This window comes from Macrotis lagotis, chromosome 1, assembly GCF_037893015.1.
Source record: "Macrotis lagotis isolate mMagLag1 chromosome 1, bilby.v1.9.chrom.fasta, whole genome shotgun sequence".
In the NCBI taxonomy this organism is placed as follows: domain Eukaryota; kingdom Metazoa; phylum Chordata; class Mammalia; order Peramelemorphia; family Peramelidae; genus Macrotis; species Macrotis lagotis.
Genome location: NC_133658.1, coordinates 299,386,548 through 299,411,818, shown reverse-complemented (window position 1 = coordinate 299,411,818; position 25,271 = coordinate 299,386,548). Strand labels below are relative to the sequence as shown.

General features: G+C 35.8%; 2 protein-coding genes across 5 annotated transcripts in view; one reads left to right on the top strand and one right to left on the bottom strand.

Moving 5' to 3' along the window:
• The window catches only part of OGFOD1 (2-oxoglutarate and iron dependent oxygenase domain containing 1), a 37,850-nt gene extending 16,453 nt beyond the window's left edge, over nucleotides 1-21,397 (top strand). The window contains exons 8-13 of one of the 2 annotated variants that reach the window (XM_074211278.1): nucleotides 19-132; nucleotides 1,213-1,292; nucleotides 1,689-1,981; nucleotides 3,971-4,093; nucleotides 4,691-4,749; nucleotides 9,127-21,397. In XM_074211278.1, the coding sequence (XP_074067379.1) occupies nucleotides 19-132; nucleotides 1,213-1,292; nucleotides 1,689-1,981; nucleotides 3,971-4,093; nucleotides 4,691-4,749; nucleotides 9,127-9,138 (681 nt within the window). In that variant the 3' untranslated portion in view covers nucleotides 9,139-21,397. Of the gene's footprint in view, nucleotides 1-18; nucleotides 133-1,212; nucleotides 1,293-1,688; nucleotides 1,982-3,970; nucleotides 4,094-4,690; nucleotides 4,750-5,490; nucleotides 9,098-9,126 lie in introns of those variants that run through there. The other variant, XM_074211279.1, reaches the window with a different exon arrangement.
• The window catches only part of BBS2 (Bardet-Biedl syndrome 2), a 59,634-nt gene continuing 34,701 nt past the window's right edge, over nucleotides 339-25,271 (bottom strand). For 2 of the 3 annotated variants that reach the window (XM_074211275.1, XM_074211274.1), the window contains exons 13-17: nucleotides 20,132-20,263; nucleotides 18,816-18,953; nucleotides 18,507-18,619; nucleotides 15,474-15,622; nucleotides 340-14,526 (exon numbers count right to left, since the gene is read on the bottom strand). In XM_074211275.1, the coding sequence (XP_074067376.1) occupies nucleotides 14,420-14,526; nucleotides 15,474-15,622; nucleotides 18,507-18,619; nucleotides 18,816-18,953; nucleotides 20,132-20,263 (639 nt within the window). In that variant the 3' untranslated portion in view covers nucleotides 340-14,419. Of the gene's footprint in view, nucleotides 14,527-15,473; nucleotides 15,623-18,506; nucleotides 18,620-18,815; nucleotides 18,954-20,131; nucleotides 20,264-25,271 lie in introns of all 3 variants that reach the window. The other variant, XM_074211276.1, reaches the window with a different exon arrangement.

The window sequence follows — 25,271 nt, the reverse complement described above, 5'->3', positions numbered from 1 at the left end:
TTTCCTTTTTCTTTGCAGAGTGAAATTTTGTATGAATGGATTAATCCAGTTTATATGGACATTGATTCCCAGGCTCAAATTCAAGAGGAATTTGAGGAGCGATCTGAAATTCTGTTGAAGGAATTTTTCAAGGTGACTCAAAAAAGACATGTTCAAAACTTTATTGCTTTGCATGTTATAGTATTTATTTTGTTAAGGCCTATAAGCATAAGGTGGAAATAGGATTAACTAAATCTTCAAAAGAATTGTCTTTTCTGATCTGCTTCTGTAGTTCTGTTGTACTATCAAATAACAAAAATATGAGAAAAAGATTAATTCCTTCTTGGGTTGAGATTATTTGGTCATTTGCAGTGTTCAGTTCATTTTCTTTAAACAAACAGTATTTAATAATATTGCTATTATTCTGTTGCACATAACTCCTTCTGGCATTTTTAGTTTTCATATTCTTCAGTGTTTTTCCATCTCTTTAGGAACTCAGTGTTAGTTGGTGGTGGGAATAAAAATTGCAGTGAATTACAAAAGTCATTGGTATCTAGAATTAGAAAGGACCTTAGAGGGATAGTGATCTGTAAAACTGGAACCTGAACTCTTTTTTTGTTTTAGAAAGGTTTTATTTATTTTGAGTTTTACAATTTTTCTCCCATTCTTGCTTCCCCCACCCCCCACAGAAAGCATTCTGTTAGTCTTTACATTGTTTCCATGGTATACATTGATATCAGTTGAATGTGATGAAAAGTATAAGAGACAGCAATTCTTTCTCTGAATATAGATGGTATTCTCCATTACAGATGGTCCCAAATTATCCCTGGTTGTTGCATTGATAGAATGAGCAAGTCCATCAAGGTTGATCATCACCCCATGTTGCTGTTAGGGTGCACAATGTTTTTCTGGTTCTCCTCATCTCACTCAGCATCAGTTCATATAAATCCATCCAGGCTTCCCTGAATTCCCATCCCTCCTGGTTTCTAATAGAACAATAGTAGAACCTGAACTCTTGACTAGACCATGTATAAGTGTTTCCATGCCTCTTTGACTCAAAAACAAAATACACTGGCCAAAGAACATTTTATAGGATTTAAAGTCATAGAACCTTGAACCCACCATTTTTCAGTCAGTAAGTTTCTTGTGTAGCCTGATTGTTATACACTATCAAAAATAATGTGAGATTGTGGTTAATGAAGAATTCTGCTGTTTTGATTACTTGTTTTTTAGTCTGAAAAATATGAAGAGATATGTGAGGCTTTGAAGAAAGAAGATCTTGAATGGAGCCAGCGAGGACCCCCCAACAAAAGGTAATCTTTTTTGTTAAAGGAACTTGCCCCTTGATTTAAGTCCTATTCTTGTATGATCCTACTGCTGCTACTGCTAGTCATACGACTCACATGTTTCAAGGGCCTGATTTTATAACTGTGGTATGACAAATATTTACTCAGTTGGTTTCGTGGTTTTTTTTGTTTTTGTTTTTTCATTTTTGCAAGGCAGTAGAGTTAAGTGACCTGCCCAAGGTCACACAGCTGTTGGTTTCATGTTAATAGAAATAACTAGTGGCTATAAGACACAAAATGGTCTCTCATATCTTCTTATGCATGCTAAAATGGGAGAGGCATTTAATTCATGACAAATCTGTGTAGCCTATATTTTTTTAAGCATGGGACTGTAATGAACATCTTAAGGCCATTGCCTTTCAGGTTTTATGAAAAAGCTGAGGAAGAGAAGCTTCCAGATGTCTTGAGGGACTGCATGGAGTTATTTCGTTCTGAGGCCCTGTTCTTGCTGCTGTCCAACTTCACAGGCCTGAAGCTTCATTTCCTAGCCTCATCAGATGAGGATGATGAGCACACAGACAACAGTAAAGAAGAAAGCAAAGAAATTAATTATGTTTCTTCCAAACCAGAAAACAATCAAGAGTCTAGTGGCCACACAAGCCAACAGGGCAAGTTGGAAACAGCACAAGAACCAGAGAAGAAAAAGGAAAAGAATAGTAAGCTCCTATAATATATGTCTTTATTTAGCATTAATAGGGTTGTAGGAACTACACAGAATATGAGAAAGGGATGTACTCTCTGTCTCAAGATACAGCTATAGGAATAGAGGGTTAGGAAGCTCAAGCCAAGAAAATTTTTTCTTACAGGAAAACAAAAAAAATAGATTTATCATCTGAGTAGAAGTAGGAGGAGAAATTATGATGGAAAATAATCTACAAGATTGAGAAACCAGGAGAAATAATCTGACTTAAAAGCAAAAATAAAAGGAAATAGCAAAAGGCTTTCTTCTTAATCATAAACATTTGATGTTTGAATTATAAGGTACCTTTTTTAATATCATTAACTGAGTTCCTGCAAAGTCTGCTTAGACTTTCAACAACTATTAAACCAGGCTGTGAAACTCTTCCCCCATTTTCATTCATCACCTCATGCTTCATATAAGCATGTAGTCTGGAATTTGGTGGGCAAGCTGTAGATGAAGGGACAGTAGTATTTTGAATAAATACAACAATGGGATTCTGACCTGCCATCAGTTTGTTTACATTTGGGGATCTTTTAAAACCCATGGGAGAATACTCCACACATTAGACTTGTTTGAGAAAACAAATCTAAGATGATTTTACTCTCAGCCATCCCAAACCTGAAAACAGCCTTTATTTCAAGTAGAAAGCTCATAGGATTTTAGATTCAGAAGGAACCTTGACATCATTTCCTGAATTAAAATATTCATTATAAAAACAGCAAATTTTTTAGTGCCTACTATGTGAAAAGCACTACACCAGAAGAATAAATATACAAATAAAATAATAATTGTACACTTTTGAAGCTTTTAGTATTTTGGGGTAGAATATAAATCATAAACACAAATAACTTGGTTATGCAATATGCAAGATGGATTTAGACCCAAAAGGGGGAAGGCTTATTAGGACTTCAGAAAAACGCTTCTTGAAAAGGTGGAATTTGAGTTGGACCTTAAGGATAGAATGAAAAGCAAAAGGCTGAAGACAGGGAAGAGGATATATCTGATTTGGTTACTGGAACCAGTTGGATGAACTAGACTGCCTGAAAGATAGCAATATGTGATGATAGATGTGTGTCAGATTGTGAAGGACCTTGAAATTTAAGTACAGGTGTTGAACTTAGAAGACCATGGGGAGCCTGTGAAGATTTTTGAGCAGAGTAGTAACATGACTACATTTATATAAAAATGATTACTCTGGCAGCTGTATAAATTACAGGTTAGAGGTGAGAGAAAGTAGAAGAAGAAAGATCTTTTAGGAAGTCATTGTTACATAGTTGTGTAATAGTGAGGACTAGGATTATGATGGTAACAGTGGGATTAAGAAAATAAATGTGAGAGATGATACTTATGTAGAATAAACAAAGCATATTACTAGTTGAATAAGAGTAAAGAGTTCCCAGATTGCAAGGATGAGAGATTGGATGAATAGTGGTGCCAAAGATAGAAATGGTAAAAATCAAGAAGAGTAGTAGTTACGAGAGAAAAGATAATGAATTTAGTTTGGGACACATTGAGCTTGTGGTGTCAGAGGAACATAATATGTTGAAATATTCTAAAACAAAGACCTGAGGTAAAGATTTCAGATTTCTTTTGTATAGTGGAGTTACTTCAAGTTTTGAGAGTAAATGCTTGGTGAAGAAGAGAATGTAGAAGGAAAAGGCCAGATGCTTATATCTCTTGGTCTGGTAATATGAAAAACAATAGAATTTGCTCAGATTTTAGGCATCATTGATAAATATGTATAGAATATAAGGAACATTTAAGGAGCTACTTTGAATCTTTTCAGACAAAATATTTGTAAAAATCATAATACTGGATTATGTTAACAGTAGGTAATTTTCAGATCTTTGATGAGTATTTTCCCCAGTAGCTTGAGACAGTTGCATTCTTTTTTCTATCCAACAAGTTATGCTAATTCTATCTCTGATTTTTCAATCATTTTTCTTTTATTATTCCTTCTTAGAATCAAGTATCCCAACGTGTAGTGGAGAGCTGAGGTATTGGAAGAATGGTCATTATACTCTAGTGCATGATACCAAAAATACTGAATTTGCCTTGGACCTGATCTTCTACTGTGGTTGTAAAGGTAAGGGGGGGGGGGTGGCACTTTTCTTTGATGACTATCAATCTTAGCAGAGGGATATGGCTAATTATGCTATGAGGAAATCTCTCAGGTCAGGGAATTTAAATACTAGTTTCTTTCTTGCTTTTCTTAGAAATGTTTTGATTTGCTGTGTGAATCTCAGAATCAGACAGTTAAAATAGACATTAGAAGGCAATCTTTCCATCTAATACAAGATTTGATTTAAATCTTGGAATATGAGATGGACACCTTCATTGTCTTCCAGAAATTCCCATTTTCCTAAGATTCATAGCCTTTTCACATTTTCCCTGCTTAGTAACTATATTTTCCTCTTTGTTTTTAACTGTTAGATCTGTTTGAGTTGGAAATGGACCCAGATTGTCAGTAAAATCAGGAATTTGGAGAAAGGGAGAAAGTTATGGCTAATAGCCATAACTGTTTTAGTCACTGAGTGATGAATTTGGTAACTATCCTTCTTATCCTTTCCCTCATCATATTAACAGACTATACCTACTGGCCTATTTGGGAGAGATTAAGTGTATGATGTAATACAGAAGCTATAGTTTCCTGAATTCTGTGGGTTTTTATTTTCCTTTAAAGGTTGGAAAACAGAATATGGTGGCTTTACTTCTTACATTGCTGATGGTGAAGATGAAGAGGTGAGGTACTTTTTTGCTTTGTTCCTTGTAGAAATAATGACAATTGCCATTTCTTTTTTATTTTTTTGCAAGACAATGGGGCTAAGTGACTTGCCCATGATCACAGAGTCAGGTGATTATTAAATCCACTGTGCCACCCAGCTGCTCCGACAATGCCATTTCTTTAAACACTTTTAAGGTATACACATTGCTTTCCCCACAACCTTGTAAGTCAGTTTAAGTATTATACTCATCTTACAGATTCAGAAATTGTGACTCGGAAAAGTTAGGTTACTTTATTGGAGCCAAACAGCCAGTTACGTCAGAGCTTTGACGCATACTCAGATCTTCTAACTCCAAGACTAGAAACCTTCTATTCTGCTAAAGTTTCAGATCTCTTAAGGAACACTTGGATTGGAAGAAAAATGCTATTGAGTTCTGTGCATGATAAGTAACATCCATACCTTAATTCACTTGAGTTGGCTTTTAAAAGACTTGAACCACATAGTGAGGAATAAATTCATCACGTGCCTTCTTTTGCTATATTCTATATAGTGGTAACTATAAATAGTTTTATAACCAGAGCACCATCAACCCCAAAGGAAAAACCTTTTAAAGAATTTTCAAATTTTTGAAGTGATTGATTTTGGAAATTGTTTTGTGCCATCACTGATGTTTGATGAAATGTGGTATAAAGGAAGAAGTGAGTACACGAGAAATAACTCTACCTGATCTAACTATTGCTTTGGTTATCTGTTTTAGCTTCTCACAGTGACTCCAGAAGAGAATTCATTGGCATTGGTTTATAGAGATCAACAAACTCTAAAATTTGTCAAGCATATTAATCACCAAAGCTTAGAGCAAAAGAAAACTGGCCAGAACAGAACAGGTTTCTGGGACTTTTCCTTTGTCTATTATGAATGACTGGACTGTGCCAAAGGTAAATGAAAGTGGGATGCTTCATTGGACCAGAAAGGACCAGATTGATCAGCCTGAATCTAAATGCTCAGCTTAGAATTCAATCTGAAGGATTTAGGTTTTTATGTTTTTAAAAAACATGGAGGGCTTCTTCAGTTTTCCTCATCAGTGCTTTCTTTGGGGATCCTGTGCCTCAGTAGAACTTAACGAAGTTGGACATGACTGGTATTAAATCCTGTTGTCCTTTCTAGCCCACATCTGTATGTATTACTACAGATTCTGGTACCCAGTTTTTGCCATAAATCAGCAAGCACTTGAGCAAACGTTTATTATATACCTAATATATACTGTACTGTACTGTACCAGGTTCAGAGACTATTTCTAATCCTCAAGGAGCTCATGCACAAGTGTATAAATAAAGGAGCTATAGAGGGATGGAATTATTTTCTGCTTTGAATTGGGTTTCTGGCATAATTTAAATTCAGTAGTTCTTTCTGCTATTTGTCCATTTGATATTAGAGTCCTGGCTTAAAAATATCATGTTCATCATCATCATCATCATCATCATCATTATTATCATTAAGAGATCCTGAAAATATTTCAGTCTACAGTTCCCATCCTGGTTTTCTCATTCTGGAGAGTTTAAAAGAGGTACCTTCCTCTGGGACTAATTAACACCCTAGCCTCAGATGGCTTTATTTTAGGGAGATTATGGATGTATCAGGATACCGAGGGAGATTATAGATGTACCCAGTACCCATTTTTAGATTCACTCAAAGGGTTTTTTGGCTAGTGACTTTTATATGATTTGATTGTTATGAGTGAACTTCACAACACTGAACAGATTGTATCTGACCATCATTGTTCCCTTGATATCCTTGTATAATAAGCATAAAAATTCCAGGCTCAATTTTTTTTAATTAGTTGTGTCATAGTGAGAAATAGTAGATATTTATCTATGGCCCATCTTGTCTTTCTAATCTCTTATTAGAAGCATAAAATTAGGGAAACAAACCCACTCTCTAAATTTCTTTTGTCTTTGGGAGTTATAATATCTCTCAGGTATTGGCTCTTTTTAAAAGTTTAACAAATTTAACTTTCTGTGCTTTTTTTTAACTTTTTATTTCAATGTTCTAATATTTCTAATAAGGATTGTCATAGCATTTGGAGCTGGAAGAGACCCTTACAGATTATCTGGTCTGTTGGTTTTCAGACTTTTTGTTCATGATATAATATATTTTTTTAAAATAGCCTTTTATTTTTTCCAATTATATGTCAAAACAATTTTTAACATTTATTCTTTCTATTTTGAATTTTGCAAGGCAGTGGGGGTTAAATGACTTGCCTATAGTAATACAGCTAGGTAATTATTAAGTGTCTGAGACCGTATTTGAACTCAAGTCCTGCTCTATCCACTGTGTCACATTTCCTCTTAAAAGATTTTGAGTTCCAAATTTTTCTCCCTTCCTCTCCATCTCTCCCTAAAATTTAGGATTAGAATAATAGGAAGAAGTAAAACATACTTCCATATTAGTCACAGCTGTGAAGAATAAACAACAAAAAGAAAAAACCACGCAAAAAATAGTTAAAAATACGCTTTGATCTGCATTCATAGTTCAACAGTTATTATTTTCTATCTTGAGTCCTTTGTACTTTTCTTGGAGAAGAGCTAAGTATCATAGTTGATCATCACACAATTGTTGCTATTAATTCTGGCTCTGCTCACTTAAGTCAGCATCAGTTCATATGTCTTCCTAGGGTTTTTCGAAATCTGCCTGCTCATCATTCCTCATTGCATAATAGTATTCCATTACATCTACATAGCACATCTTGTTCAGCCATTCCCAAATTGATGGGCATTCCCCCCAGTTTCTAATATTTTGCAACCATGAATAGGGCTGCTATAAATATTTTTGCACATGGGGGTCTTTTCCTTTTTTTAATAATGTCTTTGGGATACAGATCTAATAGTGTTGCTGGATCATCGAAGTCATAGTTTGGTTGTTCTTTACACATACTTCCAAACTGTTCTCCAGAATGATTGGATCAGTTCACAACTCAACTAACAACACATTCAAATCCCAGTTTTCCCACATCCTCTTCAACATTTTCATTTGCACTTCTCTAATGAAAAGCGATGTAGAGCAATTCTTCATATGACCTGATAGCTTTGATTTCTTCATCTGAAAACTGCCTGTTCATCTCTTTTGCATGGAACAGTAGTTTTTGCTGTAAAGAATTTGTAGCAGAGGAGAAAATCGTGTATATGATTACATACCTAAATTTCATATACTCCATAGCAGACCTAACTCTTATTGAATGTATACTCTTTCTGAGAACTACTGAGCTAGTAGTTTAACCTTTCCCCTCCCCCTCCTTCCCAATCTTCTTTCCACTACATTATACCAAAGTTTACTCATCTAGTCATCAATTTATTTGGGGCTAAATCTTAAGTCACTTTTCACTTTATAGGTAAGGAAACACAAAAGTCCAAAAGAGGAAGTGAAGGATTAGGCGACTAGTGGGTGGTAGCACCAGGACTAAAGCCCAGGTCTACCATTACTATGAAATATCACTTGAAATAGTTATAACTTTGTCCAAACCATTAAGAAGATGAAAAACTAAGATCTCTCCCAGACCAACGTTCTCTTCTGAAATAAAGGTTACGTTCATAGCAATGGTGGTAAAGTATGAAATAAATGCTGCAAAACACAGCATATGAGGAGGAGGATGTTGCAAATAGCAGACGAATTCCAAAGAAACTACACAACCTCTGTGAAACTGCAGTCTCATAATCTCTGCTTCACATTGACAACAAGCTCATATAGTTATCTTAAACCATTTTGCAAACAACTTGGAAATTTTGTTTCTTTTCAGGATAAGCACTGCACAAAATGAAGGCAATGAGTCACTGTAAATTGAGAACTTACAGGCAAGAGTAGTGTGGGTAGGGTCCAGATGGGAAAATACAAAATGCCAGGCTTGTGCCTTAATTTCATAACAGAATTGGAGATGATTAATTGCTGTGATCACAGGACTCTGAATGTCATATTTATAATTTATTTTTAAAAATTTGGAACATTAATAAAAATGTTGAAAATAACATTCCTATGAGATATGATAGTAATATAGTTTTTGTTATTTGATTTCTGAAGTAGCTGAGGTCTGAGTTGTGTTAGGATGGTTGAAAACATGTTATTCTTTGTTAAAACAGCAAGCCATACTCTGCAACATGAATGTAAGGGTTCAACTTCATTGCACCTCTTTCATTTTTGAGTTAAAAATTATTTACTGCTTTAAATTTTGAATTTATATTTTAACTATGTTTAAGTATTCAACATATCATGGTACCAAATAAGTTTACAAATCTAGACACTTGCTGCATTGTCTCCCCTATGTTAAAAATGCTTTCATTTTGATTGGAGTTTGATAGCTCTGGGTGAATGACTTAATACTTTTTATGAAATAATATTTTTGTAGGATAGTTTCTAAACCAGAACTGATGCAGGCTTGACACCATAAGAATTCCAGTGGCCATGAGAAATTACTGCAAAAGATTGCTTCAGGAAAGTATGACAGTCACTTGAAGACACAAAAAAGAATTCAGAAGATCCTATGGTTTTATTTTCTTTAAATTTTTTTTTATTTTTTTTTTAGGTTTTTACAAGGCAAATGGGGTTAAGTGGCTTGCCCAAGGCCACACAGCTAGGTAATTATTAAATATCTGAGGTGGGAATTGAACTCAGGGACTCCTGATTCCAGGGCTGGTACTCTATCCACTGCACCACCTAGCTGCACCCTCTTTGAGTTATTAATAAGTATATTTTATCCCCCCAAAGAAGCTTTTTCACTTTAAATGACCAAAAATCAAACTAACAGCCTCTGGTAAGTAGTGGAAATTCCAGCATGAATATTTAGGGAAAAGCCAGATTATAAAAGAGCACATTAACAATATAAAGCTGTGCCTGCCTGGTTCAGAATGCTAATGTGACTTCAGAAAATAGTTGGATAGCATTCTGCCTCTCCTAATCCTCTGCTCACCAACATTTTCCAGGTAAATCTCTAAATTTAGAAGTGTCTAAAAAACAGGATTATAGATTTTTTTTTCCCTAGGAAAGTCTTTAGAAATTCCCTCATCCAACCTGGACATTGTATAGATGAGAAAACTAAGGTCCAAAAGAATTATGATGCAGAGACATAAACATGAGAGATCCTGGTGCTGTGTCAGTTTGACTGAGATCTTGAATGCACAAGAGGGCATTATGTCTAATGAATCTGGAAAGGTGGGTTGGAACCAGGTTGGGAAGGGCTTTAAACATCAAACCAGGCTTATGTGTAGTCTTGGAGGTAATTAGGAACCACTGACATTTACTGAATATTACTGAGACTTACTTTAGAAAAATCACTTAGGCAGTAATGTGGAGGATGCAATGGAGTTAAGCAGAGACAATCAAGAATATTTAGGCTGCAGTAATTATCCAGGCAAGAGGTGATAAGGGCTTCAACAAGGGTGGTGGCCATGTGAATGGAAAAAAAGGAACTTCCATAGGTGTTCCACAGGGCACTGCCTTGTAACCCTCCATCTTGTTCATTTATTCATCAGTTCCCATGTATTCAGTTATCTCTCAGCTGTTTATTCTCAAGGCTATTTAAATCCTATCTCTAGCTGCCTAGTTCTGGAACTGTAAGTCCTGTAGACATCTTTAATTCAACATGTCCAGAACTGAACTCATCTTTCCCCACAAACTCTAACCCCATTCCAAACTCCCCTTTAATTATCAGGTATACTACTATCTTCCCAGTCCTGCAGGTTTACAACCTTTGTGTCAATCTCAGCTTCCTTCCCTTCCCCCCCTTTTCTAATCTGTTATCAAGGCCTGTTGATTTTGCCTCTGTAACTCCCTCTAATATGACATTGCCACTACTGTGAAATAAGGCCCTTGTCAGACACCATTATCATGGCAATAGTCTCCTGGTCCATCTGCCTGTCATAAGTCTCTTCCTATTCCTGTTCATGTACCAATTAACTGTTAAATTCTGAAAGTACAGAGCCAAATATGTCACTTCCCCTACAGAATTAACTCCATGGGTGGATAGAGCACTGGACTTGAGTTAAAATCTGGCCTCTGACACCTGATACATAATAGCTGTGTGACCTTAGGCAAGTTACTTAATCCCAATGCCTCACAAAAAAATCAATTCTAGGATCAAAAGTAGAAGTTCTTCATAACCTGCCCCCACCTCATATCCAGGGTTCTTGGACCTTTACCCCCACTCCTACCACATATTCATCAAACATTGACTGGCTTCCTGGCCTATTCTTTGAACAAAACACTATGTCAACTCTAGGCATTTTTGTTCACTGTTCTCCACCCTTGTTCCTGCTCACTCAATGCCTAGAATGTTTCCCTTCCTCCCCTTTGCCTCCTGGCTTCATATTGTGTGGAATAAAAATTCACTTAAAAAAAATATACAGACTCCTCTGAGCAAAAAGTTTATTTTGGTTTTTCTCGAGAAAAGGGCATACTCCCAAGTCTCACAAAGGAAGGGAAGATCAATTTGCTGCCCCCAAATTGACAATCAAGCAAGATTATATGGCCTAATGCAATCCCCTCCTCCTCCTCCCTATCATCCCTCTCTGTCAACTCATTGATTAGTCTTCAGAGTTATTCTACTTGTGAAAATCTACCCCAGAAACAAAGAAAAGAATGAAAGGTTTTCATGAAATATTACCTCATCATCCAGATGGTGAGAATAACCTTCAGGATTATAACTTATCTTATTGAAGTAATGTCACTTGTCTTGGAACACAAGGTCTAGGAACAGTCTACTTATCATCAAACAAGAGGAGTCTTAGGAGCTTCTTTGGAATGCAAGGTTTTTCTCATGGGAAAAAGTCTCCTATCCTAGCAGTTAGTAAAAGTAGTCTTATCAAAAGTTAGGAGAGTGAGCCACCTGTTGGGAATACAAGGGGCTTTCTTCTAGAAATAGTTTAAGAATAATAGTTCTTTCTTTAATATTTCTTAACCTTGAGAGGCCATCACTAGGAATATTAACCCTGAAATGGTTTTATTGGGAATATTCCATTCAATATCTCAACTGAAATCTCTTTGCAGAAAGAAAGACTGCAGATTAATTCTATTGCCTTTTGTCTGTTGGGTATTTGAAATCTATGCTATATAAAGTTTGTATCTAGTTATTTGCCTATTGTCTCCCATGTTAGAGTGTGGACTCTTAATTTAAGGACAGGCGCTGTCTTTTACCTTTTTTTATCCTCAGCACTTAGCATAGTGCCTAGCATGTTTATTGATCTACCAATGTGAGACAAATTCTGGATGTAGGAAGATTTGCCCAACTGATTGAATACATAAAAGTGAGGTAAGGAGGAGATGGGATAGTGATAGAGATCTTGATTATTATAAGGATGATAGTGACCTCAACAAAAACAGGGTAGTTTGAAAAAGAAGTAGCAGGGTCAGGTTCAAATCCAGTCTTAAAACTAGCTACAACTAAAGGTAGGGAATAATGAACTTAAAGGAAAAAAAAAATGTGTTAAAGCAGGAAGAAAGCTGGACATTAAAAGACCTGGTTTTTATTACTAGCTCTGACCTCAGGCAGATTAATTAACCTTTCCATGCCTCTTTCTCCATCTATAAAAGTTATAATAAAAGCTGTGCACTTCAGTGAGGAAAGAAAAATAACTGAAAGTACTTTCCTATAAGTGGAAGTGTGCAATATAAATACAAAGAATTATAACAAACATACTCAAAAATTGTTCTAACTCTAAAAATTCATGCTTCAGAAGTAGAATAGTTTGTAGAATAGTTGGTGATACAAGCAACTGGAATCATTTAGGTTGTGCAGAACATACTGACTTCCCTCAAAACTACTGATGAATGAAACATTAAGCTAGGTGTCAAAGAGAGAAAGGTCTAAAATTTCAAAATTAAAATTGTTAAGTCTAATAGAATAATTTGTGAATGCCCAAAATGAATATTTAATGAGGCAAATGATCTCTAGCCTCACTTCATACACTTAAAACAAGATTTTGTGTATAAAAAGATAATCAGGGGTGGCTAGGTGGCGTAGTGGATAAAGCACTGGCCTTGGAGTCAGGAGTACCTGGGTTCAAATCCGGTCTCAGACACTTAATAATTACCTAGCTGTGTGGCCTTGGGCAAGCCACTTAACCCTATTTGCCTTGCAAAAACAAAACAAACAAAGATAACCAACCCTGTTTATATAGTTTTTGTCCAAAACAGATGATTGATACAAAGCAGTGATTGATACTGCCCTGGTGGTAATGGGGATGAAAGGCAGCTTGGAGTAATGGATAGTGAAATTCAGTAAAGGTAGATCAAAGCACATTTTCATTGAGCAAGATAAGTTTATTCATAGGGCGTCAAACTTATTAATAAAGTTGTCAAAATTTCTAGTCAGAGAAAAAGGACTACAGATAAAAATTCCTTTTTATAATTAGAGAACAAAGAATAGAATAGGCAAGTTGAGGAAATCACGCTGCTGTTTATGGTTTTGGATGCATCATTGGGGTGAGGAATTGGCTATATTAAGGAAAATCAAGCAAGCATGTGTGTGTATGCATGTATGCAGAAGAGAGCACAAGAAGAACCACCCCCAATTCTGTCTAGAAGGAATTCTTTGGGAATTTATGGAACCCAGCTGAATTCTGAGGGCATTGATAATGAACAGGAATAAACTCACAGGAGCCTGGAAATGAGATCAAACCAAGGTTGAGGCTGATGGAATATAGTCAGCCCATCCATTTCCCAGAAAAACAAGCAGATGTCATGGAGTTTATCAGAAGCTGAAGTTATGAGGGATACCAAGTTTCCTTGGCATGAAGTGATTTTTCAGGTTGTGCTGAGATAACAGTTCCCAAAGAACTTTTAAAGTTAAGTTTTAAGAGCATCAAATCTAAACAACTCCTTTAACAGTGGTTGTGGGAAAACTTATACCTCTGCATCTAACTTGAAAGGAGAATAAACTTTTGTATTCATGAGAGACAGAAAAAAGGTTGAAGTTATAAAATTCAGAGCAGAATAAGTACATTAACTAGAATCCATTACAGAACGAACTCAATTATAAAATAATAAATCTATTAGTTTTCACAGAGGTAGCTCTCCCGGAGGAAAAAAAGACCTGAATTTGCATGCCACTTCCAATGTATTCTAGTTGTGTGACCCTGGACAAGTCACTTAACCTCTGAATGCCCCCATAACAGTCTCAGTAGAAGAAAAGTTGTTGATCTGCTGCTTTGTTAAACTTACTTGGGAATTCCCCTAAACTAATGAGATCCAAAACATAATCTCAATAATTATAATGAAAACAAAAGCATGTTAAGTCTTAGGAATGAGCATTAAGTAACCAGAACACACATTAAAGTCAAATGCTTTTAAGTTTTAATAAAAATTGTATATAATTATAAAAAAGCAGTAAAACATTTTTAAGAAAACGTTCTCTATAATTAAGCAACAGTTGTACTCTAAAACACTAATTCTACAGGTTTTCACTCCCCTACATACCAATCTATATTCTTCTAAAAGAAAATTGATCATTTTAAAGTAGGAAATACAAACTTTTTCAGTAATGGTGCTTTACAAAAGAAATCTGGGCACAAAACCATCTTCCCTTTCATAATCATAGTAGGTCAAGGTCTCTTTAGATCTTCAATCCTTTAGGTTAATTTGAAAGAGTCTAAAGGAAAAGGCTGCAACACTCCCAAAGAATAACATTTCACTGCCTCTGACCTTTCCTATGATGAAGCTGTCCCCACACGCATTATCCTGAATAACATGTTGAGATTGTTACTCCGAATGGCATCCCGACAAGCACTAATCACCTGGTTCTTTGGTTTTCCAACTGCAATGAGGAAATAAGTTAATATTATTAAAGAACATGAGTCTTTAAACCAAAAGACCCTATTTTAAGGTAAAGGTAAAACTGGGAAGTTTCATAAGAATTAGCATCTGAAGGAACTTAATCTTTTACAGATTAGGAAACTGAGGTCCAAAGACAGGAAGTGATTGTGCAAAGTCCCAGTGAGTTAGTAGCCGGTAGTGCCATGACTAAAATCCAAGTCCATTGCTCCTTTCCTTATGCCAAAGTAGCTAATAAAGGACTTAAAACAAGAAAGGAACAAACAGGTAATCTAGTCTGAACCACCCTTTCATTTTTATACTACTGTAGAAGTAGTCATTAAGGGCATGTCGCAGATCAATAATTTTATATTTCAATGTTTTCAGGGCATTTTCTCATAATAACTTATAAGATTATTATACCCCCAAATCACAGATATTCCCACTGCTGAAATATAAAGTCTGCAAAAGTTTCTGGCCTGGGATTCAAACCCATTCATTGTTCCTTCTGTTACAAATATACATGCTGCTTCTCAAAACAAGTTGCATTTATTTGAAACTTCAAACAATCAAGTAGTTAATAAAACTATTTTTACTCTAAAGTACTTTGTCATCTTTTAGCTTTTGTCTTATACATAACAGTTTTTCAATGTATTAGAACTGAATCATGAATACAAGTTTTTAGTTTGGGTTTTTTTTTTTAAGTCAAAAGCATTGACCTAAAAAAGGAAAAGTTGAGTAAATTTCCATTGTTGTTTCTTTGGCATATACAACATGATCTCAAGAATTGTTTGGGGGCTATGCTCTGACTTGATTTACAAGATTAATTTGGGCTTCTTGGACATATGTCTGATGCCAACAGGTAACTGATGCCTAGAAGAGTGGCTTCATTCAGTAACAGTGATTTTTCATGAGTATTACAAAAACTGATGACCATTAAATCAGACTTACCTCGAAGACGACCTGCTCTTTGTATAGCTTGGTTTACTGCTTTTAGGTTACCTAAAAGTTCTGTGTGATTATTACAGCGAATTTTGTAACCATTTAGCAAGTCCTTGTTAAGGTCATAAAGTTCCATGTAGCGTCTCTTCATTGTTTTCCTGTGTGAATCAACAGAAATATTACTGTCAGTTCATCTTCAAGATGGCAGACTTGGGAGGGGGAAAGCCAAAATCTTAGACATATGAAGATTTAAAAAAACACATTAATCTTAGAATTTCATTAAGATGAGTCCACTGCATTTGGTGACCAGCAGCAATCCTAAAGCTTAGAAAACATTTACAAAATTATTTTAAATTCCAAAAATTTACATTCTAAAATAACGAAAAAGAGGCAATATATCCTTTGTTAGTTGCTTTTCTAATTTTAAGAGTAGAAAAATGGTACTTCTGTACCTCAGCAATGCCACTCCCCCCCAAAAAAAAAACAGAAGTATAGAAGAAGGAAGAGTTTTGGGGAAAAGATAGATCTGTTTTGGACATGTTGAGTTTGAGATGAATGAGGGACATCCAATATTACATGTCCAAAAGGCAGTTAATGATATAGGACTGGAGCTCAGGACAGAGTCTAGGGCTAGAAATATATATGTGTGTATGGTTAGAGATTAGAGAGATGATACTGCACAGAGATGAATTTAATTTAATTCAGGAGATCTGATGAGATCAAGGGAGATAATATAGAGTAAATAGAAACAGGTGACCCAAGTTGGCCTAGGGGGATCACAGTTGGTGGATATGACATGGATGAAGAACCTGCAAAGGAGACTGAGAAACAATAATCACTTAAGAGAACAAGGAGAGAAATGTCATGAAAATACCGAAAGAGTTACCAGGAGAAAGTGATCAACAGCAAGTGCTACAGAGAGGCCAAGGAGGATCAGGGTTGAGAAAACGTCTTTGGTAAGAAACAGGTCTAAAAGAAGAATACAATACATAGAAACAAATAAGCTCAGTAGCCTAACAGTTAATAAAATGAAAGATCCTAACTTATTGGGGTTAAAAAAAACTCACTCTCTGGTAAACATTATTGGGAAAACTAGAAAATAAACTGCCAAAAACTAGGTGATGATCTACATCTTATACTATCAACCAGTGAATATATGGCTGCATAACTTATACATCAAGGATGACCTCTAAAACAAATGAGAGAAATAATCAATTACCTATCAGATTTATGGATAGAGCAAGAGTTTCATGACCAAAGAACAGAAAAATCTCAAATGGAAAAGTGGACAATTTTAATTGCAAAAAATTATAAGTTTTTGTACAAATGCCTTCAATTGTAGCTTAAAAAAGTACAAGATCTTTCTAAGTTATTATTTACAGGTTACACAAAGCATTTGATTAAACAGAAAAACAATCTTAATGGCTTTATTCTACCATATTTTCCATGCATGTGTGAAGATGAATCATTCAAACAATCAACTAGCATTTAAGTGCTTAACCAGAAAATACATGATGATAATAAATAGATGAAAGACCACCTTAGAGGTGATGGCACAAGCTGCTGAGGAAACCAGGAAAGGATTCTAAGTCAAGAGGTTAGAAGCACCAACATTCCAGGCATGAGGAACAGAGACAGGAGATGGCCAGATGGGATAAAGAAGGGTGCGATATAAGAAGACCGAAATGTAGGAAAGGGCCAAGTTGTGAAGTGCTTTAAATACCGAAGGACTTGAAGTCTGATCCTTAAAATCTGATCCCTGATATTCCATGACAATGCCAACATATGAGGCTGGGATTTTATGCCCTCAGTTGCTATTTTAGATGGATTTCCTTTAGATTGTAGATCACTGGATAATTTTTGAACTAATTATATTGAGCCCTTATAAGGCAGATATATTTCAAGGCATTAAAAAAAACTATATAGGAAAAATCAACGAAATGAAGTACTCAAGTTGCCAAGGGAATGGCATGTAGTTAGTATATCATTAAATATGTTTGGGCAGACATGACAGAGGGATACTAAATTGGGCCTTATTATAAAGGAAAAGAAGGAGAACAAGTTGAATTGAGAAATTATAAGTGCTTTCATAATCTCAAGCAGTTTTTGGACACCAAATCCCTTCTTTTTAATACTCATAACCTCCTACTAATGCAACATGACTATAAATGATGGAAGGAGAATAATAACAATCATTACCATCATTCTTTAAAGTTTGCTAATTCCTTTAAATACCTTATCTCATTTGAACCTCAAAACAACATTGAGAAACAGGCACTATAGGTATTACTATAATATCTTTTCCAAATGAAGAAATTAAGAGTCAGAGATTAAATTACAGTTTGCTCATGGCCATATAGTCAGAATTTGAATCCATTTTCTTGACTTTCAGTCCAAAAAATCTCTTTATGTCTCATATATTGCCTTTCTATGGAATGCTACAATATTAGTAGAATCTAAAATCTAGGTGACCTAAAAAAGGAAAAGATGAATATGAGTATGAGTAATCAGTATATTAACAACAGTGGCATATGATTAAGATGTAGCCAAAAAAAAAGACCATCCAAGATATATATATTCTTGGAAAAGGAGGTGGGCAATGATGAAATGACAGCAACCAGACACCTAAGTATCCCATAATATCCATAAAATACTGTAATACTTGAAGGGCATTTCACAGGATGTTTCCAATTACAGAACAGCTGGATAAGAAAGGCACAGGATGAGAGGACATGCATGGATTGTGATCTGCTCTAGTGGAAGGAATTTCAAACCTACATCAGTGTGATTATGGATCCATCTAAATACTATGAAATATTGGTAGACAGTTAAAAGTATTTCTTCTTTCAACTTTTTGAAGCTGGAATCTTTTAGGAATTGCACAAGTAGCCATCTAATTTTAGCTTTCTAAAATTCACCAAAATAATCACCAGATAAATATTTTATTGATGAAAACTTCACATGAAATGATAAAGCATTTTAGTTATAAACAAAGATTGCACACATTTTCTAAAAGCAGGCTTTGTCATATTGATTACTTACATGTCTCTCATAAGACGTGCATCCTCAGCCCGGACTAACAGACTACGGATCAGATTGGAATGATCAGCCATATCAGCACTGAGTTTCTGGTGTACAGAATGATATTCATCCACCTGGCAAAAGGAATAATTGTGAATTACTAAAAATCTCACACATTCCACAAAGACCAACTATAAATAACTGAAACCAACATAGCCTCATAAAGAGGCAAATGTCTCTTTTGCTTTTTCACAACAAGATCTCATAGCTGATACATTCCAAATGACAAGATAGCTTGTCCTCACAAATGCAGTCATTGTGTGTCCATACCTTAACTAGCACTTTCCGTAACTCTTCAAAGTAGATAGGGAAATCAGCTTCCACCTGAAGATCTTCAATAGCAAAAAAGGAAGCCATAGACTGGATGATATCTCCAGCCAGATCAATATCATCAGTATTGACAGTGATCTAACAAGATAAAAATAAATATATCAAATCTGGGTTTTCCCTCAAAACTCTGATATACATAGTGAATAGCTATCAGATAAAACACAGTGCCTTATACCTTCTGGTGTGGAAGGTGGAAGGAGGATATTGAAGAGCTCCTCCCAGATCCTCTATTAAAGGTGAGGACCATGGCAGCCACCCTATCATTGCCCCACTGGTTAAAAGACTTAATCTTACCCCACTGCCAAGCATACTTCCTCTCTTTCTTTCCTACACCCCTAGTTTTTCAATCTCTTTATCTTTCTCACTATCTATCTATCTATATATTATATAAATATGTATATACATACATGTCTTTCCCACTGAGCTCTATGAGGGAAAGAATGACCTTTTGTCTTTCTTGTTCCCAGCATTGAGTAAATGCTTATTAGCAGCCAAGGCAGACACTTAAAACTTAAATAAGATAGCCATGGTCTTATCTCCTATTGTCACTTTTTCTTCCTCTATGCTTTTACACCCTCTCATGCTTTCTCCCAGCAGCTCTTTTTTACTGTCATCCTCTGGAACTGAAAATCTTTTGTGAAGCACTACTATATTTCCATTAGAGTTATGGAAAAAAGAATACATTTAGCGTATTGGGATGGCAATCTGCGACGGCAATGGCATGTAAGCCAGTTTTCTTTTTTTTTTTAATGTCTTTCCTCCTAAACTTTTCACCTTTTTGCTACTACTCCAATCCAATTTTGCTACTACAATCGGCAATAACGTTATTATTTATTTTTTTTTAATTTTTATTTAAGGCAATGGGGTTAAATGACTTGCCCAAGGTCACACAGATAGGCAATTAAGTGTCTGAGGCCATATGTAAGCCAATTTTCAATGACTGTCATGAGACTACAACTGACATGCCCTGCTCTCAGGTAGCTGCCATAGCAGTCACCATCTGCTGCTTGAGTCTCTGGGGGAGAAGAGCTGGTCCTTAGACCAGCCCTCAGTCTCCTCTCCTACAGCTGTTTTAGATTCTAATCTCAGGGTCAAAGAAGGGAAGAGCAACTGTAAGAGTTGAAATAGCTGTTTTGGCACGAGGTCATCTCCTCATGGTACTTCCGCCTGTTTTCCAGGGTCTCACTGGGACACTGCCCTCACTCTAATAAAGACCAGAGAAGCAGAAAGAAGGTCATCATAGCAGTCAATATCACCTCTCCACTTTGTTTTATTTTTATACAGAGATGCCCAGTATTTCGTAGGGATGTGAAACAGACTTGAAACGGAGTGTTTTGGGTCTCACTATCTTCAGGTAACAGGAAGTTCTGGTTCAGCCACATGACAACCTTAAAAACATGTATTAAATGAAATATCTATTTTAGAAAGAGTTAGAAATACAAAGCCATTCTTAATATGACAGAAAAAGAAAATGACAAGCACTGAAGGGGAGGTTAATCCCACCCCCCCCCAAATAATGTTGGAGTTGTGAACTGATCCAACCATTCTGGAGAACAATTTGGAATTATGTTCAAAAGCTTATAAAACTGTGTATGACACCCCTAGTAGGTTTATATCCAAAAAAAAAAAATCAAAGAAAAGGGGAAAGGCTATATATGTTCAAAAATATTTATAGCAGTCTGTAGTGACAAAGAATTAGATATTAAGGGGATATTCACCAATTGAGGAATGGCTGAACAAGTGGTAAAACACTGTAACAGAATACTACTCTGCCTTCAGAAATGTTGAAGAGGATGGTTTTAGAAAAACCTGCCAAGACTTATATGAACTGATACAAAACAAAGGGAGCAGAACCAGGAAAACATTGAACAGAATAATACCACTATAAGGATGATCAACTGGGAAAGACTTAGCTACTCTGCTTAAAACATTGATCCAAGATGATTCCAAAGGAACCATGTTGAAAAATGTTATCCATCTCCAGTGAGAGAGAGAGACTGATGAACTCTAAGTACAGACTGAACCATAATTTTTATTTTATTTTTTTTTGCCATTTTTTTGGCAAAATGGCTAATATGTAATCCTGACCTCAATAATTCAAAAATTGAATGATTTCAATTTATAATTGATATCTTATCACTCACCTTTTTGATGCATAAAGGAATGGTTAGAGGAGGGGAGATAATTTGGAACTTAAATTTTTTTAAATGAATGTTAAAAATAAATGCATTTTTAAAAAAAAAAACATATCCTTGAAAAATAAAAGAAATGCACAGCTATTTTTTTTTCTGACACATCAATCCTTTCCTAATGAACCCTCTACCTTCATTTAAACAACAGTTAAAAAAAATAATCTAAGGCAATAATTTCAACAGATAGCACATGGAGCTTTCCAGTCTTAAGAGAGGACTGTTTCTACTTTTTTCTTTTTAAAAATTATTTTTAATTTATGGGCTAAAACAAACATTTCCATAACAAGATACAATAAATGCTTGCAATGAAACTGCAAGCCTACTATACACAACTTGATATTTATTCCTTTCAAATATGTAACAAAATTGTCATGTAAACTTTTTTTCTTCTCTCCCCCTACCCCTCAGTGCTAGAAATGGCTATCATTTAGACACAAATCCATACGTGCAGAATAACACACACACAAACACATACACACACAAACACATCCATATATATATATGTATATATATATATATATATAAACATTTATATGTATAATTATTCCATACATACTTTTATTATCAGTTCTTTCTCTGGATTCAAATAGTGTCTTTTTCATATGTCCTTTGTGGTTAATTTGGAATTTTTAATAGTTAATAAGTTATTCACTCAAAGTCATTCTCAAAACAATATTGCCATCACTGTATACAATGCTCTCTTGGTTCTGCTCATTTTTCTCTTCATTATTTTGTGAAAGTCCATTTTCTTCTAAAATCACTGATTTCATCATTTTTATAGCAAAGTAATATCTCATCAGAATTATATACCACAATTTGTTCAACAACAGATTATCAGATAAAGGTTTCATATTCAAAATATATAAAAGACTGTTAAATCTATAAGAATGAGCCATTTCCCATTTGGAAAATAGTCAAAAGATATGAACAAGAGAGTTTTTCAATGAAGAAATCAAAACAATTAACAGTCATGTGAAATAATATTGATTAGAGAAATGTAAATTAAAACTCTGAAATACAATTTATTTATTTTTAAAAATTTCCCCCCCAACTACATGCAAAAGCAAGTTTCAACACTTACTTTCAAAACCTTGAATTCCAAATTCCCTATCTTCCTCCCACCTCACTCCTCCCATTAAGAAAGCAAGTTACTTGGTATAGGTTAAAAATGTGAAGCCATGAAAAATATTTCTATAATAGTCATGTTGTAAAAGGAAACATAACCCACATACACACAAAGAAAGAAACCTCAAGAAAAATAAAGTGAGGGGAAAAAAAAGGCTTCAGTCTGTATTCAGATACCATCAGCTCTGTCTTTGGGATGGATAGAATTCTTTATTATAAGTCCATCAGAGAAATTATTTCAATATTTTTTCCCACTGCTGCTGTTGCTTGCTGTACTTTCCTCCATCCTATTCCCCCCCACCCCATTTATTCTTTTCCATGTATTCTATTTCTTTCTCCTTTTACTCTGTCCCTACTCAAAAGTGTGTTGCATCTGACTAACCCATGATTTTCCCTCTCTTCTATCACCCAAACCCCCCTTTCTCCCATCCCTTTCCTTTCCTATTTTTCCCCCAGAGTATATGGATTTCTATACCAAATTGAGTGTGTATGTTAATCCCTCTCTGAACCATTTCTGAAGAGAATAAGATTCACTCACCCCCACTTACCTCCCTCCTCTTCCACTTCACTACAAAAAGCTCTTTTATGTGAAGTAACAATCTATTCTACCTCTCTTTTCCCTTTCTCTCCCATTAACTCCATATTTTAAATATATTATACCTTCAAATTCAACTCTCTCCTGTGTCTCCATATGCTCCTTCTAAATGCTCTACTGTAAAATGAGAAGTTTCACATGAGTTTTCAATATCATCTTCCCATGCAAGAATACAAGCAGTTCAACTTTATTATATTCCTCATGATTTGTCCCTCTACTCTTCACTTGAGTCCTGTACTTGTAGATCAAACTTTCTTTGCAGCTCTAGTCTTTTCATCAGCAAAGTTTAAAATTCCCCTATTTCATTGAAAGACCATTTTTTTTTGCCCTGAAAGAAGATGTTCAGTTTTGCTGGGTAGTTGATTCTTGGTTATAATACAAGCTCTTTTGCCTTCCAGGATATCATACTCCAAGTCCTAGGAGCCATTAAGGTAGAAGCTGCTAAATCTTGGGTTATCCTGATTGTAGGTTCACAATATTTGAACTGTTTCTTTCTGGCTGCATGTAATATTTTCTCCTAGACTTAGGAGTTCTGAAATTTGGCTAAAATATTCCTGGGAGTTTTCATCTTGAGTTCTCTTTCAAGAGGTAATCAGTGGATTCTTTCAATTTCTATTTTACCCTCTACTTCTGGGATATCAGAGCTGTTTTCCTGAAGAATTATTTGAAAAATGAAGTCTAGGTTTTTTTCCTGGTCATGATTTTCATGTAGTCTAATAATTTTTTTTGATTTTTTTTTTTGCCTTTTTTGCAAGGCAAACGGAGTTAAGTGGCTTGCCCAAGGCCACACAGCTAGGTAATTATTAAGTGTCTGAGATCAGATTTGAACCCAGGTAGTCCTGACTCCAGGGCTGGTGCTTTATCCACTACACCACCTAGCCGCCCAGTCTAATAATTCCTAAATTATCTTTCCTGAATCTGTTTTCCAGGTCATTTATTTTTCCAATGAGATACTTCACATTTTCTTTTCATTTTTTATTCTTTTAGTTTAGTTTTTTTTTTTTGATTTCTCACAAAGTCATCAACTCCCCTTTGCTCATTCTACATTTTAAGGAATTATTTTCTTCAGAGAGCTTTTGTGTTTCCTTTTCCAATTCTGTTTTTTAAGGCCTTCTTCTTTTCATTGGCTTTTTAGATTGCTTTTCCCCATTTCTCCCAAACTGGTTTTTAAGATGTTATTTCCTTCTGTATCTTTTGTATTTCCTTCACCAAGCTGCTGACTTGGTTTTCATAATTTTCCTGCATTGCTCTCACTTCTCTTCCCAATTTTTCCTTTGCCTCCCTAACTTGATTTTAAAAATCCTTTTTGAGCTCTTTCTTAGCCTGAGATTACTTTGTATTTTTCTTGGAGGCTTTGAATTTAGAAGCTTTTTACTTTGTTATGTTCTGAGTATGTATTTTGATTTTCCATAAGACTAAAGTAATTTTCTATGGTGGGGTTTTTTCTTCTGTTGTTTGCTCATTTCCCCAGCCTGTGACATCAACTCTTGGTTGGGCTCTGTTCCCAGGGTGGAGGATGTACTTCCCAAGCTTTTGAGGGTTTTTGTAGGGACCCCTCCCCTCACCAGGGACCTACAAGGTCTCAATTCCTCCAAGATCTTATGAGAGGCCATGATTGCTTTTCTAGTCTGTGCTACTCTGGTCTGTAGGTGACCACAAGCACTTCTTTCCACTCTGAAACTGTAAGGAGAATCCCTGCTCCACTACAGTAATAAAGCTCCTTCTCCTGAGATTGGGGTCCCAGACAGCAACCTGCATTTGAGAATGGGTAAAGTCACAGAATCCTGCCTCAGAGATAGCAGAGACCTCTGCAATCTCCCAGACCCCCTTATCGTAGTGGGTGGAGCACTCTGGAAGCAGTTGTAGGGTGGCCCCCAATCAGAGGGCTCCCCAGGCCTGTTCCCAGTCCCCTGGGGCTGGGTCTGTGCTGAGGCTTGAGCTGGACTGGGCTCCCCTCTCACTCTGGTGCAGCAGAGTGTTCTTGCTGCCCTTCCCAATTGTCCCTGGGCTGAAAGATCTAGAAATTGCCACCACTGTCACAGACCCAGGCACTCCCAAAGACCTAGTCACCCTGTGGTCTATTCCTGGATGGCTGGAGCTTTTCTGGGTTGCACTGCAGGCTGTCTCTAAACCTGATGTAACAGATTCTTCCCATGGATCTTTCAAGTTGTCTTGGGCTGGAAAATTGTTTCACTCAGTCTTTTTGTGGGTTCTTCCATTCTAGAATTTGGTTAGAATCATTATTTAAAGGTATTTGAAGTGATTTTGGGGAAAAAATCTCCATATTCTCCATTTCCCAGAAAGTCTAGCTGGCATCCCAATGGGAATTGAGGGTAAAGGAGGGCCAAAAGAGACCCACTAAAGAGATAGGGACCTAAGGCAGGGAATGTTTCTACATGGCACAGGTACAGGAGTGTGCCATCCCTTTCAAGGAAGTGAACAACTGTGCCATCCTGCTATTATAGAGGAATTTTCCCATAAGAA